The 17408-nt window shown below is 33.7% G+C and overlaps 1 protein-coding gene across 1 annotated transcript; it reads right to left on the bottom strand.

Annotated features, from left to right (window-relative positions):
- Nucleotides 1–2706: 2706 nt before the first annotated feature.
- Nucleotides 2707–14203, bottom strand: LOC122045883 (sphingoid long-chain bases kinase 1-like). Its single transcript, XM_042606290.1, has 9 exons — nucleotides 13954–14203; nucleotides 12460–13018; nucleotides 12014–12382; nucleotides 10932–11025; nucleotides 10817–10854; nucleotides 5713–5859; nucleotides 4645–4744; nucleotides 3235–4187; nucleotides 2707–3144 (listed from the first exon to the last, which is right to left on the bottom strand). The coding sequence occupies exons 2-9, from the start codon at nucleotides 12883–12885 to the stop codon at nucleotides 2995–2997; spliced, it is 2277 nt and encodes a 758-aa protein (XP_042462224.1). The 5' UTR covers nucleotides 12886–13018; nucleotides 13954–14203; the 3' UTR covers nucleotides 2707–2994.
- Nucleotides 14204–17408: the final 3205 nt, after the last annotated feature.

Below are 17408 nucleotides of genomic sequence, written 5' to 3'. Positions count from 1 at the left end.
TCAAGTTTAAACAATCTTAATAAATATAAACTATAAATTTAAATATTCATTAAAGCTAAATTATATATTTAGAAAAAATTATAATATTTTTATTAAAATTTATAATTTTATTCTAATAAATAAATTTAATATATTTATCTATATATTTTATAAGTAGGGTATAAAATCTATAAATTTAATATCAAAATTATTATTTTTATTCGTTTTTAGCTTAACGAACATGTTCACAAGCTAACGAGCCGAATATTATAAAACTTGAGTTTGATTTATTTATCTTAACGAGCCTTATTAAATGAGCTCAAACAAGTTTTTATCAAATCGAAATTCGAATAGCTCATGAACGACTTTGTTCATTTACACCCCTAATTATAGTAGCTATATAGACATTTTAATTCTTATCAATACTAATAAATTATATTATAACAATACTTCATCTCTATGAATATTAATCAATATTGTGTTATTGTAGCATTTCGACTATAATTAATATTAGCACTTTAACTATAATTTATAGTCTTGGGATATGAATAGTTTATCTTTGATCAACATATATCAATGTTATCTTACAATAGCTATGAATCATAGCTGCAACAACATAAACATATTATTTCTTATCATTAATATTATATTATAATAGTTACCCAATCATATAATTACACAATTATCATAGTTGTTACAATTCTATAGTAAGTATGAGACTATAATTACTTAGCAATTATGATCTTTTAGCTGATATAAATAATACCAAAAATAAAAATATTTTTATCAAGTAAAGCGTAAATATTTACATCAGTTTTTCCATAATATTTTTAAAATTTAAAGTAAATCATCAATTTTTTTAAATTTAAACAATTATTTTTTTATTGCATACTACATCATCTAATCTAAAATTTCTATTATCTTTATGTTTTATTAATTTTTCTTTCTTCTATATTTTTTAATTATTTTTTCTCTCTTCCTATCTAATATCTACTTTTCATTATCCAATTCATTTCATTTATTTTTTTTCTCTTTTCCAAATTAAATAATATTTTTATATTTAGGGAATGTATTTTATTTTCTAAATTTAGAGAAATATTATTCATAAAATCTAAATTTAAGAAATGAATAGGGTAGCTTATGTAAAATTTTTAAAGTAAAATATAAAATTTAAGATAAATTTTATGTTTAAAAAAACTGATGTGAATGCTAAGAAATAAGATAGAGCATCTTTTGATAATAAATTTAAAAAAGGAAAAAATATCTTTAATTCCCTGTATTTTCTATCAAGTAGTATCTCCCATTTAAAAAATAACACTTAATCCCCTTTGACCAAAGTCAAATTTAAAATATATATATATATATATATATATATATATATATATATATATATATATATAAAATAATTATGTCCTTATCTTTTTAATATTTTTTTTGATAATCTTTTGAGAAAAAAATTATATATATATAATTGATATGGCAAATAATTATATATGTCTTTGGGGTTGGCTCTTTAATTATTGATTAGTTAGATCTATTGTATATATAGGGAGAAAAATATACATAAAAAAAAATTATAGAAACATCTAGTGATGGTGCCCTTCATCACTCGCTTAGATATGTAGTTGATATCCGTTTATCGGTGCATCCACTCTTGGTGTCATGCAAAGCAAAACTTGTCAGCTGAGAGTTGACTTTGTTAGTATTATCCTCTTTGACAGTTAAGTCAGTGATGAACTAAGATGTGAGGCTCATGTGCATGCCTGAGAAAGTAAAAGAGCTCAAAAAAGACAAAGAAAATTTACCTTCGTGTTAGAAAAGAAAATTATACATTCACCTATTTTAACGGAACCTTATATAATTGTGGACAGGGGCAGATCGAGCATATCTAAACTTTTAAATTTAAGAGAAAATGAAGAAAATAATTATTATACATTATATTTAAAGGTTGCGGAGCAATGAAAATATAAATTTTAAACTACCTAATTTTATTTTATTCATATAATTAAATATTAATCATTATATATTATTAGAGATTACATATAATTTATTGATTTTAATTAGTAAATCAATAGTCATATACATATTAAAAATATCAATTAGGACCTTAAATTGTCTAGAATTAATTCAGATATTAATAAAAAAATAGAAGTGGACGTAAATTATCAATAAATTTAATATATTTATTTTTCCTCTTAATATTATTTAAAAAATCAAAAATACATAATTATCTTTTATAAAAATTTTCACATTTTACTTTAGCCAAAAGAGTTCAATATTATTTTTTTAAATACAGATGAGAAAATATTACTTAATAAAAAATACAGAGGTTAATGATATTTTTTCCTTAAAAAGGCATCATCCTCTTGAGTTTTGCCTTTTAAATTTAATAACCATTAAATTATGCACCGTTTTATAAAAGGGCGAATTCATTTCCAAAACAGCAAAGTAGCTCTTTAAAAATTAAAAAATATATATATTTTAATGACCCATTGACCCTTCATTGTCAAAATTAATATACATTTCCATTTTATTATTAAAAATCATGAGGATATTTAACTAAAATATTTTGATAAATTTTAATAGCTAAAAAACTAGAGTAAAACATAATTGATTATGCTCATAGAGTCAACTGCCAAATGATTAAAAGATGAGAAGATTTTTTTTTTCCTTAAAGATATGTTTCCATCCTAAATTATTCCTTTATCTATTATAATAAAATTGTCATCCTCTAAATAACTGACACCTCATGTAGATTTAAAAATACATACAGTGCTATACTTTGTTGTCCTATATAGATCCCAAGAAGTATAGGATTGTAAAAAAGCAAAAAAAACATCGATGTTCAAATAAGGCGACAATCTAACTAGAAACATAAGACGACAGATTCATTCACCATATTGTAAAAAAAAAGGCACTTGAAAATATACAAGAGAGCCGTACACCAGGATCAATGTGCGAGTACATCTCGTTCTAGTAGAGGTTGAAGACTTGGGAGATATTGATTGGCATGCTTTAGGTTTGGTCCTTGGCATGGCGACCGATCAGTCTGCACTGCTCCGGGTGCAAAGAACACAAGGCTTGCCCATCTACATGAAGGAGCTCCCCGTCAATACCACACCCATTGTTCGTGTTTGAGGCAGGCTTGATCTTCACAGACTTAACCTACAATATCAAGAACAAGATCATAAATGCAAGCCAGACTCACTGGAGAGCAGGAATTTGAAGAACAAATATATGACAGTTTTAGTATACCTTAACATAGTCAACATAAGGGAGAGAAAGATGTCGACCGAACTGAAGATACATAAAGAATCTCATCAACTTCAGCCTTCCACTTCCATTGATCAGTAGCAAATCCAAACACTTATCGTCGTGCTCTGCTTTTGGAGCAATGACCTGCGAGCTCAGACTCTGAACAGTCTTGCAAGAATGATTGCATACAAGAACAGCAAGAAACCGGCCCTTTTTAACGACCCACTTCTCTTCTAAGCTTGGAACTAGCTCCTCTTTCATCATCCCCAATTCAATGTCATCGGGTGGTGGCCCTGGCAGCTCAATCGGTTTCTCACTTTCCCAGTTCGGCTCAGTGTCCCATTTTGGCTCGGAGTCCCACTTTGGTTCTGAGTCCCAGATTGGTCCTGGATCAGACACGGTCGAGGAAATGTCTTCTTTGTCATACAATGAGGTAGCTGTCCAAGAGCTTTTGGCATCGGTTGTGACAGTCAGACCCAGCCATGTTCTATCAGTTCTTGATTTTGATCTGGTCCTCGGCCAGTTTGGATTCGGGGACAGGTGATGCTGCGGATGAAGGACTTCATCTGGCTCAGCCATTGAATTTCTTCCCAAGGATAAACGCTTTGATTTAGGATCAAGTGCTCGAACAAACTCCGATGGCTCACTGCTTGCAATTGTGCTACCAGTTGTTTCCGGATCACCTCCTGGAGTCCTAATCGAGTCAATGCTCGATAAACTCGAAGCTCTGGTAAGGCCTTCTTTTCTTGACCTCTGCAAATCCATATATAGGTCTGACATGTTGACTTTATGTTGTTCCGCTGAAATTTTTTCTTCAGCACTTGCTGCCTTAGTATTTGGGAGATATTCCACATCAAAGCTGTACTCTGGCAAGCAAAGAATTTTAAGAAATCCAGCCACAAAATAGCGCAAGGGACCAAAGCGTTTCTGGTACTTCTCAGAGAGTTCCAGGACTGCAGGATTTAACATCGAAGATCTCAAGATAAGATAATTACTACTTACAAAACGATACTATTATTGTGTATATATAATCACAACTGAAATAAGGTAGAGGTGGGGTATAGCTCATACAATTTCATTTGGTGTCATAAATTTTAGGGCATGGTATAAATTTATAAGTGGCTCAGGTGTTAAAGCAATCTTCACCTCCAACTTGACAACAAGGTCTGTAATTCTTGAATGTGAACTAGGATGATGCTTAGGAGGGTCTCCATTATACAAATAGAAATAACAGGGAAGAAGAGGTTAATTTTCTGCTACCAACTTCATTATGACACCACGACATAAGAACTGTCTGCAAGGAAGTATAGTGTATCGATAGCCCAAAGGATAAGGTATTGGAGCATGATTGATCATACAATAAGAGCAGGCTAATAAAATATAGAAAGTAAAACAAATCCATGAAGTTACCATCACTCAGGAAGCCAAAGTATGAAACAGTTGTTCCAAAATGAGTTATGCCATTCTGGATCCATTTGACAGTAAGGACATCAGTCGCAGTGAGTCCACCCTGCAATCATGATACAGAAATGGTATAAGCTGGTAAGATAAATAAACAAGTTTCAACAGTAGGTCAAGGCAAATAATAATGAACTAGAACTTGAATCAACTTGTATTTTTCTTTTTCTTTTTATTTTTTAGCTCATTAAACAATGGAAGTATAAAAAATATTAAAACCATGGATGAAAATTATGCTAAAGATGCTTCAAAGGATATTTACGTAGTAAACCATACAGCTTTCACTAATTCCTCAAAATTCATGTTTTGATGAATGTCAAAACTCTTCACAATTAAAATCTATACATTTAGAGTTGGTTTTCCGCAAATGATGGAAAAGTAAGAAAATGAGCGGATGTAAATAAAACAAAGATCTTTCATTTATATTTACATCCACTCTTTTTTTTTTACGTTTTCATCCTTCCACTTTTTTGTCCTTTATAGGAAATAGTCGTTTAATATTTTGAATTGTTCTTAGCTATTTAGTCGTACACACACATAAAAAGATCAAGTCCCCATTTGTCAAGCTCGCATAATTAGCCTTGTAACTTCAAAACACACACACAAGGAAGTCACTATATCACCCACCTGCAGATACACACACACACACTCTTCTAGAACAGGTGTTGCCAACACACAGAAGCTCTCTTTTGGTAGATACTAGTGAAGACAGATCAACATGGATGGTACCTACTGCAATTCGCCTATGCCAATACTGAGTCAATTTTGGTTAACCAATGAATGAGATGTTTCACCCATGCTGACTGAAACAACACAGTATTTGAGTCCTTGATTGAAACTACCAGCAAACGTTTTCTTGTTTAGAAAATCATTAGAATAGTTTTTCATAATAAAATTTTAATAATCTTCTGGCCACTACATCCCTAACAGAGTTGATAAAAACCAACACAATTTTTGTTATCATTTTTTTGTTACTATCATAAAACTAACAGCATTTTATCATAAAAATCAGAGCATTACCTTGACAATGGCCATTGCAGCTGAGATGGGATCTCTCACTCCCAAAACTGTCCAAACAAGTGAATTATCAGAACCAGCAGGAATCACACCTATTGGCATGGAAATTGCTTCCTGTTTGTTTTCTCTAGTTAGAAGCCCATTGAGCACCTGTACAATTATCAAATCTATGCATTCAGAAAGAACCAATGTTAAAAAAGCAAAGGGAATATACTTATGTGATTTAGGACCAACTGAAAAATAGTTTAAGCATAGATAATTTATCTAAGAGTACTCTTTGTATACATCCAATGCTTGCTAAATACATGAGCGAAAAAGATGAAAGAAAATGCTTATTGCATCAATCTTTTGTTATGGACCTACCTAGTAACCAAGAAGAAAAAATCTCATAATCCCAAGGACCCACATGTAACTTTTTACATGTTCATTGATAGTCCCTTCTTCTCTGCCAAAGAAGGGACTATCAATGAACCCTAACATGGTATCAAAAACATTCCCATCATTGTTACAATATTGGATCTCCACCTTCCCTCACCACTGTGGTGCCTTCCATCATCACCACATGCTGACCCTATGTGCATGAGAACTTCAGCCATCAGGAACCAAGCCGCTGAGTCCTTCTCTCACTTCCTCTGCACATGAGCAAAGAGCTATTCAGCTCCATGTCCAAGTTTTTTGTCTTTGTTGCCCTTGAATTTGAACACCAAGTGAGCAAAGGACCAAAACCACACATATCTGTGGGTTCACATCTCCTGCAGCGTCATCTAGCATCAGACTGCCATGTTGAACACATCGTCATGTTGCTAGGGCAACCCGTAGGTTTGTTGCCTCCTGCAGCATCTCTCACCACCTAGATGCCACTTCAAACTCCTTGTTGAAAAAACTCAGATAGAACACCACCTTCAACAAGCAACAGTAGTATGCTGAGAATGTAGAATGCACCGCTAATACAGAATCCTTAAATGCTGACAGGCAGTTCAACTAAATCCATGCGCCACTGTCAATCAATTGCTCTGCAGATAACATTAGATTGCATCCTTCTTTAGTTCTCCCAAGCAGTGGCCCACCTACTGGGTCAGGTTAGTGCAGCTACAGGATGTCACAACCCAAATTTATTTTCCATTTCATTACTTGAATACTCCCTTGATACCTCTTGAGATTACTTTTTTGAGTTTTACTACACTACAAAGATCATTACAGAGAAATTTTATAGTAACAATTATGCTTTATGGAAGGAGTGGCATCCAGGTAACATCTCTTGGTTCGCTCGTATGCTTTTGCAGTGAATGCCATACACATCTTCCAAATTATTGTAGATGGAGAGTTGTGTATAGTCGCTTGGCTAAGTCCCTCACCATCATGTTCTTTGACCTTGTCCATCCTTAGTTAAAGCTAGTAAAAAAACTTAAACCTTGAGACACTCTTCCACTCCGCATCTGTTGAATGTGTGCATGTGAATGCTACAAGCTTCTACTGCAGTTCTACCATCCTCTGAACCAACAATGGACTAATCTACTGTGGCAATTCAACTATTAACTGAAGAATCATAGGACCATCAAGAAGGCCAATAGTGATATCATGGTTCCTGTGCTCCTGAATAAAGAAAGCACGAGTGTGCTCATTGTGGGGAATTTGGGTATGTCAAGAATCTTTGCAATTCTCTCCATGACTATCCATTGGACAATTAAACTCATGTGTTCTGAGGGGGTCCATCAACTCAGTTTGGTTCCACTATTATAGTTCTTGCTGAGAAGTATTAACACTTTCTCCAATTCTAAGCTAGAAGCAATGCTCCAAAGTCCTCTCAGATTTGGGCTGCCAAATATCCATAAAGGCACTTCACTAGTCTATTCATTAGCTCAACATCAATAACGCCTCTCTTCAATTCCATTCTTCAATTTAGCTCTAAATAGTGCTGCAAACGAACCCAACATTCGTGAAAAAGTTTGGTGTTCATCTTGGTAAGAACTTGTTTATGTTCATTCAATACACACAAGATCAATTAAATAAACAAGTTTAAACAATTCATTAAACTAAACAAACAAGCTTGAACATATGTGTTTAACGCGTTAATGTTCATGAACAACGCTCGTGAATATTATTCACGAACTATGTTCATTAATAAAACTTTTATCACCATACTAAATAAACAAAAAACCTTTTAAAATGAACAAACAAGTTTGAATTATCAAGCTCAATAATCAATCAAACAAGAAAAAGTTTCAACAATCAAACAAGCTTGAATTGAGAGCTCGAGAATATATAAACGAACTAAGCTCAAGCTCATAAAAAATAAACCAAACTAAACTTAAACAATCATTCCAATGGCTTGGTTCATTTTAGGCTAGGCTTAGCTCGGTTCGGTTAAAGCTTGGCTCGGCTTGGCTTGTTTAGAGCCCTAGCTCTAAAGTAATCTTTGAGGGTTTAGTATGAAAAATTTTAGCTGCATTCTTCTTGTTTAGCTTCATTCTTCTTTAGTTTGTAATAAGATATATTTCTATAATATATTTAAATAGGCTTGAGGAGGAATGTATTGTGTGTCCAAACAACTTCATGTTATATTAAAGCGAAGATGATGTCCCAAGTAAATCTGAACTAAACCTTTGTTGATCCTGTCTAAAATCAAGGAAGATGGACAACTGACTAGGTGGCTTCGACGTTCACAGTGAAAAGACTTTGAACTGGAAGAAGGTAGAGCCAAGTGATTCTGCATGTCAAAAAGGAATGTAGAGGGAAAAGAACAGCAGCAACCAGGCAGGGAGGGGTCCTCCTTGGCGCAAGCACTCCGACTCTCAATTTAGGCAATTGGTCAAGAGAGAAAAATGGAATGTGACATACAGTAAAAATAAGCAGTGAAATCTGAATGTGTAATCTCGCGTACCTACGTCTTTAGGAGGAGATCCCTTATATAGTGCTAGTTTTCCTCCGTGCATGAATATCGATACATTTTCCAAAAAGGATTGACTATTCTGGCATTCTGACAACTTTCGTAAAATAGACCCACCATTTATGTGCTTTGTAGGGTAGAAGCTTACTTCGTGTAGATTGCACAGGGAATATTCTCCTGATTCTCTGACAACTGGTATACAAAACACTAAAAAGGAATATTGGGTCGTTAGGTTAGTGGGCTTGGAATGCATTTTGATGGTAGGGTAACCGAGTCCCCTTTAACTTTCGATCGGACCTCGCTCTCAGATGGAGTCAGGTCAGCTAAGGAATGCGGACTACTTTGAGGGCTCAGCCTCCACTCGGCCAAAGAGTTCGGTTGGACCTCATTCTCGGACGGGGTTAGGTTGGCTAAGGAATGTTGACCACCTTGAGGACTCAGCCTCCGCTCGGGCAAGGAGTCCGGTCAGGCTTGTGCGTCTATCATATCTAATCAAACCGAAAGGACTCGGCTCCGAATCACAATAATACGGCTTAGGGTTCCATGGAGTAGACCACTCGGTCAGGTCATGGCTACCATGCTAGCCCCGAGTGTTGACACCCCCTTGTCTTTGACCGCCACATCAGCCAGCCTTATTGACTTCGACCCCACTCCAGGGACCCTACCCTATTCGCCGTATCATTTGTCATTCAAGATGTTGCATTTTCTACCTTTAACACCTAGGCAATAATGATTGTTGTGTTGGAAAGAACCGCAACACATGACATGGTTGTTTGTCAAATAAAGCAAAAAGTCACTCTGATGTAAAAGTCATTGAGGATGAAGATGGTTATTGGATAACTTTCTATTAAATTTTTCGAGGATGATGAGTTTATTAGATTGCACCACTTGTATATAATAAATGAATTAGATGAGTACTTTGGTCGAGTAGTAGAAGGGCATGGAGAAGAGGTGTTTAATTGAGAATTAATGGTCAACCATCTTCATTATACCAACTGGATGATAATGACAATTTTTTAAGCAGCGTTACATCCAGTGGGGAACTAATAATGTTGAAGAAGAAGGTTTTAGTGTGGTGATTCCTCCATAAAATCAAATGTAAAAATCACATATTGGGAAGGACCTTTTAGTAATTCTTACATTGATGAACGATTAGCATTATAGCATAGGTAGAAAGGACTACCTAAGGTCATAAATCAATTTGAGGAGGAATCTTAGCTCATTCTTCTCTAGTTTGTAGTAAGATAGATTTCCATAATATATTTAAATCAACTTGAGGAAGAGGTGGAATGTTATAGGGCTATAAAATTAAATGTAAAAACCACATAATACAAAGGACATTCTAGTAATTGTTACATTGACAAACAATTAATATAGGTAGAAGAGACTATCAAAGGTCATAAACACCAACAATTTACTATTGATTAACATTTTGTAACTTATAACTTAGTAGACTTGAAAATTATGCACATAATCAGAGCAACAATATTGGTTACAATAAATGCCTAGTCTATAAGAAAAAAAGTAATGTGATCTTTGCTTAAGTATCCTTTTTTTTCTGAGATCATGGAGACAAATTAGGAAGCACAAGAATTAATGGGAGAAATAAACTTCAGAGGAAATATATTTGAAAGGAAGGGCAAAGTAATGCCTAAATGTTGTAAGACTTCTTAAATATTCTTTTCGTTTAATTTAGTTTCTGATAAAGGGTCTTCATTATTTATTTTGGTATTAAACTTGGGATTGCAAATCAGCAGAACTTTCCAGAAGATCACTTTTATGTCTTTTCCTATTACCCAAAACCACAGATACTTTCCATAGACAAAGTAAGCAGCACTAAAGGATTATCTTGCACCCTAAATGCCACACTTTCAAGCATTCCAAATATGAACATGTCTCTCAACTCCCAAGCACGAACGTGAATTACTTTCCCTGAATTCAGTGGAAGCAGTTACCTTCATCTGCAGCTCTTTTATTTCTGCTCGAACATGACCCAGATTTCTACACCCAGTCAATTCACCATCACCAGTCATGAGAAAACATTTCTTTGGATTCAAGATTTTGCATATCCAAGAAGGGATCACATGCACATATATTGCTAACAAAACTAGTGAAGTTCTAAATTCATAGTTCATCAAAAATTTATTCTATTTTATTCATCTTGTTCTATCTAAAAGAAATTTCCAGAACTATATAAGAAACGTGAAACAAATAACTGACCTCATTAACAATTCCATCACCACCAACGCAAACAATTCCTAGATGAACATTTTAGACACAATAAGAAACAAGGAGACTGGAAGAAAGATCAAGTTGAATGAACTTAGCAACATACCATCTGGACATGTACTGAAGTCAACTGTGGAAGCAAGGTTTCTTGCATGACCAGCATAAGTGGTCTTAACTACTTCCATCTTGAAGCCTGCAAGCTGTTACCAGTTTTCGATCCATGAGAAATTTCAAATTATGCCCTTTATCAAGCACATGCTTTGATCAATTATAGAAAGAGAAGTAAACAGTTACTACTTACCACAACATTTGCAGTTTCAAGCTACAAATCCTAAGACTTTCCATGTAAAATAAATAGGAAGCGTAAACTTTTATTATCCAGTTATCATATAAATGGTAAATACTGACCACTCTTTTGTCCTACAATTCTAACAACTATGGCCACAACTGTTCTGGATCGGCTATATAGATCTTACTCCTTCGTTGAACTCTATTCACATTAATATCCCTAGTGATATTCAATTATCTTAATTGAGTTGCACAGAGTTATTGTGTTCTATCATCTATGGTTCTTTACTTCTTGCAACCTTCAACTCCAATTGATTTAACTTGTTGAATTATAAAATTTATTAATTGTCACTGAACAAATCTATTTCATATTAACATAATTTTTCTTTAGAGCTACCCCTAATTGTTCTCTTTAGTAGTATCCTTTATCTAATTCTTTCTATTAATCTACAGATACATCTAGGCATCATTATCTATGTTATATTAACTTTTACATAAACTAATTTCTAATTGTCAAACACTCTAATTCATGAAGTATAGTAGGACATATTACAAATTTTAACATTTTTCTCAGTCTAGGCGCATGACAATCATTCAGGGTTCTGATGGCTTCTCTCAAATTCAACCAGTCATTCTTTATATTACTATTGATTGTATCAATATCTCCTTCACTATATCAAAGTTAATCCTGCTCAGATCCTACTAGCATGGTGTCAAAATGATAAATAGTTTTCATTAAATCATGCTTAGCTAGTTTTGTTCCAAAGAAATATAACAAATTAAAAAAAAAAAATCGACAATGGAAACTCATCAAGAGCATGGGTATAAAGATCATAAACAGAGTAGATTGGATCATACAATCCTAGTAATATTAATAAATGATCACAGTCTCATACATACCTTAAAAATTGGTTCAACTTTTGAATGAAAAACTTTACTTGATCGGCCATGCCCAGAACGAGGATTCAGTATCACAAGAATGCTCGGTGGACTTTTACATCTTATATATGGTAGATTAAACAGAGGCTCATCAGCAACAATGTCAGGTTCCTGCTTCTTAGAAATCATGGGATGAGGTAAACTATTAATTGAACATTGCTGGTCTGCAAAAGCTTGTACCCATTGTAAGGTTTCTTGTGAGCTAGAAGCTAAGAAGCGGAAATCTTGTTGAACTCTTTGTGGCTTCAAGAAGCAAGAAAGTCCGCATGATCTCCTTTTCATAGGATATGCGTGGATAGTGAAATATCTTACACCAGCATGGTAAGATACCTACAATAGTTACAACTAAATATAAGGGCTTTTATAATTAGAAAGGGTAGCATGATTGAGAACTCTAGGAAACTTACAGAAATGATCTCATTGATGCTAAGAGTATTAGAACCCCATATCAGGGCTTTACTTGAAAGTCTTGCTTCAAATATATTAGAGATTAAATTTTCGGACCCCTTTTGCTCATCAGCACTTGAACCTTTAGCTTTCTTTTCCAGAGTAAGCTTCCCGCTAAAAACTACATATCCTAACAAATCAGATTTTTCATCCCCAATATCAATCCTGTGTTCACGAGGCTTTGCTTTCCCAGAATCTTCAATAGCAGTACTGGCATCAGTCTTCTTCAGTGATTTTACCTTGCCTCTTTTTTCAGGAAACACAGTTGGAGATGAATGCTGCCCTTTTGCTGTTGGGGACTTCTTGCTACTCAAGCGGCGAAGAGATTGCTGCAGTGTGCCTCTCGGTGTGGTTACACCTGGATTGTGATCAGTAGATTCCTGCATAGCTCCTTTTTCAAGTAAACCTATGTGGGCATGCGTTCAGCTCACAAACACAGTCCAAACAAAGTGATGATTTATAAGGTATAAAGGAGTTCTCAATCAGGACCCAAGGAGTCATCAACATGCACTACAGCCACTGCAAATTTCAATACGCCTCAATTATTATAAAACAACATGACCAAGCTGAAGGTCTCAGTTACTAAACGAAGATAAGGATAATTGAGCTGCACAAATAAAACACTAAACTCAACAGAACCACATGATAATTTTGTAGAGGTAATGCTCCACAAGAAGGTTAGTTTATTCACAAAGTTGTTGGCACAAAAGAAATGAATAATAAAAGATACACAAGTTTATCCGTGCTAATTTGTCTAAAGCATTCAAGCATGTTCGTAAAGCAGTAAATTTACCTTCACATGCATTCAAATGCAAATAAAAACATTAATCTCTCAATGTAAATTAGATTAACAAATGTTATCTTTTTCTTACCGCCGTCTCTTGAATAAAAAATCCAAAAAAAAAAAAAGAAGAAGATTTTTTTGCCACTCCAACTCCAAAGTTCCAGACATCTGTAACAGTAGCATCAATACGTACAGGTGCTACTCTCCATCACAAACCAGTGGAGGCAACTATCTCATTTAAGAACTAGCCAAAAGGAGCGTCTTAAATCTTGAGCATTTTCCTAACATTCATCTAATATAAAGATTAAAAGAAGTTTGTTTTGTAATCCCAGCAAATAGAAAAGATACTAGGATTCACCTAAATTAAATAGACTGGTTTATGATTACATGAAAAAAAATACATTACATCCAATTTCACTTCAGTGACTAGCTCAAATGCCCTATCACAATCGATTTCTTAATTAATAGACTCCGTTTTTTGTTCAAACGTGTCCCGAATCAACATACAAACAGAAAGCTCCTAGAGGAAGAATAAAAATAGACGCTTTAGCTAATCCACCCTCCTTTCAAAAATCTAGATTTCAAAGAGCTCAATCACCCAGATTCCTAACTATTGGACAAGATCAACAACACAGAATCGAAATAATTGCAAAACAAATCAGCACAATACCATTCCATTCCCAAACACAAAGAGACACACGCGGCACGGAGATTCGAAGCAGATCAACCAACACCCATCAGATTCAGTAAACAATCCCCTGCCGCCGATGCCACAATTCCGAATCAGGACGCCGAAATGATTCCCTATCGCGATGCCACTGCAGCTGGGAGAAGAAGAGGAGCCTTAGGAAACCGGCAAGTGGACGAGACTCGGAGCAGGAAAGGCCGATCGGGGAATTGGAGAGGAGGAGAATAAGAATAAAAGACGATGATACGCTATCTGATATATCGAGTTTCCGACACGGAGCGGCGTTACAGGCGGGAATATTCTTTTTCTCCGTAATTTTAACCTTTCCCCCTCAGAATTAAACACATATACATTTATACCCCGGTTTCCAAATTTTACATTTTAGTATTCACAGTTTGTCAATTATAAATCCAACTATCCCCGTTGCTCTATGAGAACAAATCTTGTGGTCCGTAATTTTTTTAGACCCTTGATTTGGATAGACTCCACCTTTAAATAGGTAGGGTCCATTCAAATCAAGGGTCCTCATGTAATGGACCATCCCTTGATCCATAATTTACGAATCAGAGGATCTCTACTATTACTCTATACAATGATCAATAGCAACTTGACAAGCATGTGCATCTCTTGGAGTTATTTTCTTTGCTATCAAACTTTGATTTGCTTTGCATTTGACTACAATAATATACTAAAAGTCCATTTAGATCATAAAGAGAAATAAAGTTTAATTATAAGTCTTATGATGTTATCAAAGGAGCTATGATCAAGTTAAAAAAAAGAGTACAAGGACAATGAGATATTTAACATTCTCATGGACTATTTTCATGTGCAAATGAAAAGCAACTCTACAATTTATTAATTTAACACGCATTATATTGTCTATTTGTGTTCAATATTAATTACTTTAATATGAAATTATCTTATTTTAAAATACTTTTATTTTGTTTGATGAGTGTAATAGAAGTTTTTTACTTTTTTTTTTTTCAATTATGATTGAAAAGATCAAACATGTATAATAATTTCAATATGAGACAATAAAATTGAGCTAAAATAGATCATAAAAATAAATAGTTATCTAACTGCGATCAAAATATGTTATTAGACTCGATCATCTGATATATCATTTTATTCTATATTAATATGTATATTTATTATAGTGTTACATTGTTTAACATAATACGTGGAGTATTTAGTTAAAATTAAATTAAATTGAATAAATTATTTTTTTTAAACTAACCAAATTAATTGAATTTTCAAATAAAAATCAAATAAATCGAATCGTTAAAATATCGATTAATTTAGTCGTTAACTAAATTAACCAATTTTTTAACAAAGATGAAATCATGGGAAATTTAACACAAATCAAAATCGAATTTTTTTAACCTGAGAGATTTATAGGTTCAATTTTGTATTTCAATTTATTCAATTTAATAGAATAAAAGTTTTTAAAATTGAAATCGAATCAAATTAATAGATTTTTTTTAAAAGAAATGAAATATTAAAATAACTAAATCAAATTTTAAAAATTCAATCGATTCAAGATACAATCGATTTGTTCAACTTTTGCTCACTCCTAAATATGATAATATACACACACAAATAAACTCTCACTCCTAAATATGATAATATACCCACACAAATAAACTCACGTTATCTGTTAACTTGTCAAATTATGGTAGACCAAAGTTAGTTTGAAAATTTAAGCAAAGAGGGTCTTTTAAAGATTGAATTGTAATATATCAAAAGCTAAGGTCTTGAATAAAAAAACGAGACTCTAGGGGGGCGAAGCGAAGTTTACACATGCGTGTTTTCCTCGTTTCCGGTTTCAACTTATAGAATTTGATTAATGTGACGTCTAAGCGATGCGTACCGTTTCCGACACGAAGCGGCGTCGCGGATGCCGATATGCGGCATTTAATATCTTATCGGCGTTATTTAATTGCGCCTTCAAGAGACTCGTTTTCCATTCGCTTTGACGAAGACGAACAAGGTATTTGGTGGAGTCGTCATTAGCTGTGCCGCAATAACTGCACGTGCGATTTAAAATAAAAATTTCCAAGCTACGCGTGTCTAGCATCCGACGTATGAAATCCTATGCGGACGGATAAGATCGCTACGAATGGGAGAAGCCTGGGGAGGCACTTCGAGGGGGTCCGGCTCTCGCTCACCCTTTCTCCTTTTAAATAGGTAGTCTGTTGGAAGTGGCTGGTGATGCTTCGTCGACCCTGCTTTTCTGAACTTATACCGAACCCTCCAGGTCGGTCCACTAATCCGAGGGCCCACGGAAACTCACTCGCGATTTGACCAATGATGGTGCGGGCAAGATTGGCCGGCGTGCGGAATGGCACACGAAGGAAAGGGAAAGTGTGTTTTTGATGTAGAAGGGCACGCCAATAACTATTTCGCCAGCTGGGGAATGCGGTAAATTGGACCGCCGGAGCAGCGGGTTTTAGTACATAATTTTTTTTAATTTTTAATAAATAAATAATTGTTTTACGTAATTAGTTATGGTTAAAAAATTAAAAGAATGTCCCTCGAATTATAAAAAAGAATATCTCATCTTTATTTTAATTTTTTGAAAAATATCATTATTTTTAATATTATTTTATGATTCAAAAACTCTATAGCCTATAATATAGATATTTTAATTCTCGTCCATACTAATAATACTATATTTTACCGGTTGTTACATTATAAATATTTTATGTCTAGTAACACTGTAATATAGTTTATCGCTAACCAATATTAATCTATACATTAATCGTTTTATTATAATAGCTACAAATCAATTAGTATTTTATTTCTAATCCATACTATATTATATATTTTTTAATTAGATGTTTAACTTTTTAAACCCTTAATTCTAAAAATAATTAACCTGCTCGATACTAGTTAATATTACATTCTACACTTAACTTTTTGATCGGACTAATTCTCAAAATGATATCCCATAAAAAATTTTCACTGGACATGAAAATAAATTTGAAAATGTAAGCGACGATCAATCCTGCTAGCGTAAAATGTTCTACAGTATGTCATAATTATGGGTCAAATTGTGAATATTTAAGAGACTATATGGACCTTCTACCGCTGCATCGTAATTCAGGATCCAATATTATCGTAATTCAGGATCCAATATTATGTTGTAGAAACTAAGTTCTTATAGCTATGATAATTTTATAATTGTAACAATTATAAAATAGTAACTAACTGCTATAATTATATTACTACTATGTAACTGTTATAATTACATAACATTTCATGGATGCTCCAACTACATAAAAAATAATAATAACAAAATATATATACATAACCCATGTGATACTCTTTTATAATAAATGAAAGATACCGTTCTTTTGATTTTTACCTATTATTTATTGATCTGTATGGCATGATCGAACGTATTAGCAGGATTATTATGATTAATAGAAGATGAA

Source organism: Zingiber officinale, chromosome 2B (assembly GCF_018446385.1).
Source record: "Zingiber officinale cultivar Zhangliang chromosome 2B, Zo_v1.1, whole genome shotgun sequence".
NCBI classification, from domain to species: domain Eukaryota; kingdom Viridiplantae; phylum Streptophyta; class Magnoliopsida; order Zingiberales; family Zingiberaceae; genus Zingiber; species Zingiber officinale.
Note: the sequence above shows the minus strand (reverse complement) of the source record. Positions and strands in the feature narration are given on the sequence as shown.

Excerpts from the sequence above, each read along its gene's own strand:
- LOC122045883 (XM_042606290.1), bottom strand. The coding sequence starts at position 12,885 with ATGCAGGAATCTACTGATCACAATCCAGGTGTAACCACACCGAGAGGC. Across the intron at positions 11,026-12,013 it reads AAGTTGAACCAATTTTTAAG|CTTGCAGGCTTCAAGATGGA; the intron begins GTATGTATGAGA and ends AACTGGTAACAG. Across the intron at positions 3,145-3,234 it reads CTTATGTTGACTATGTTAAG|GTTAAGTCTGTGAAGATCAA; the intron begins GTATACTAAAAC and ends TTGATATTGTAG.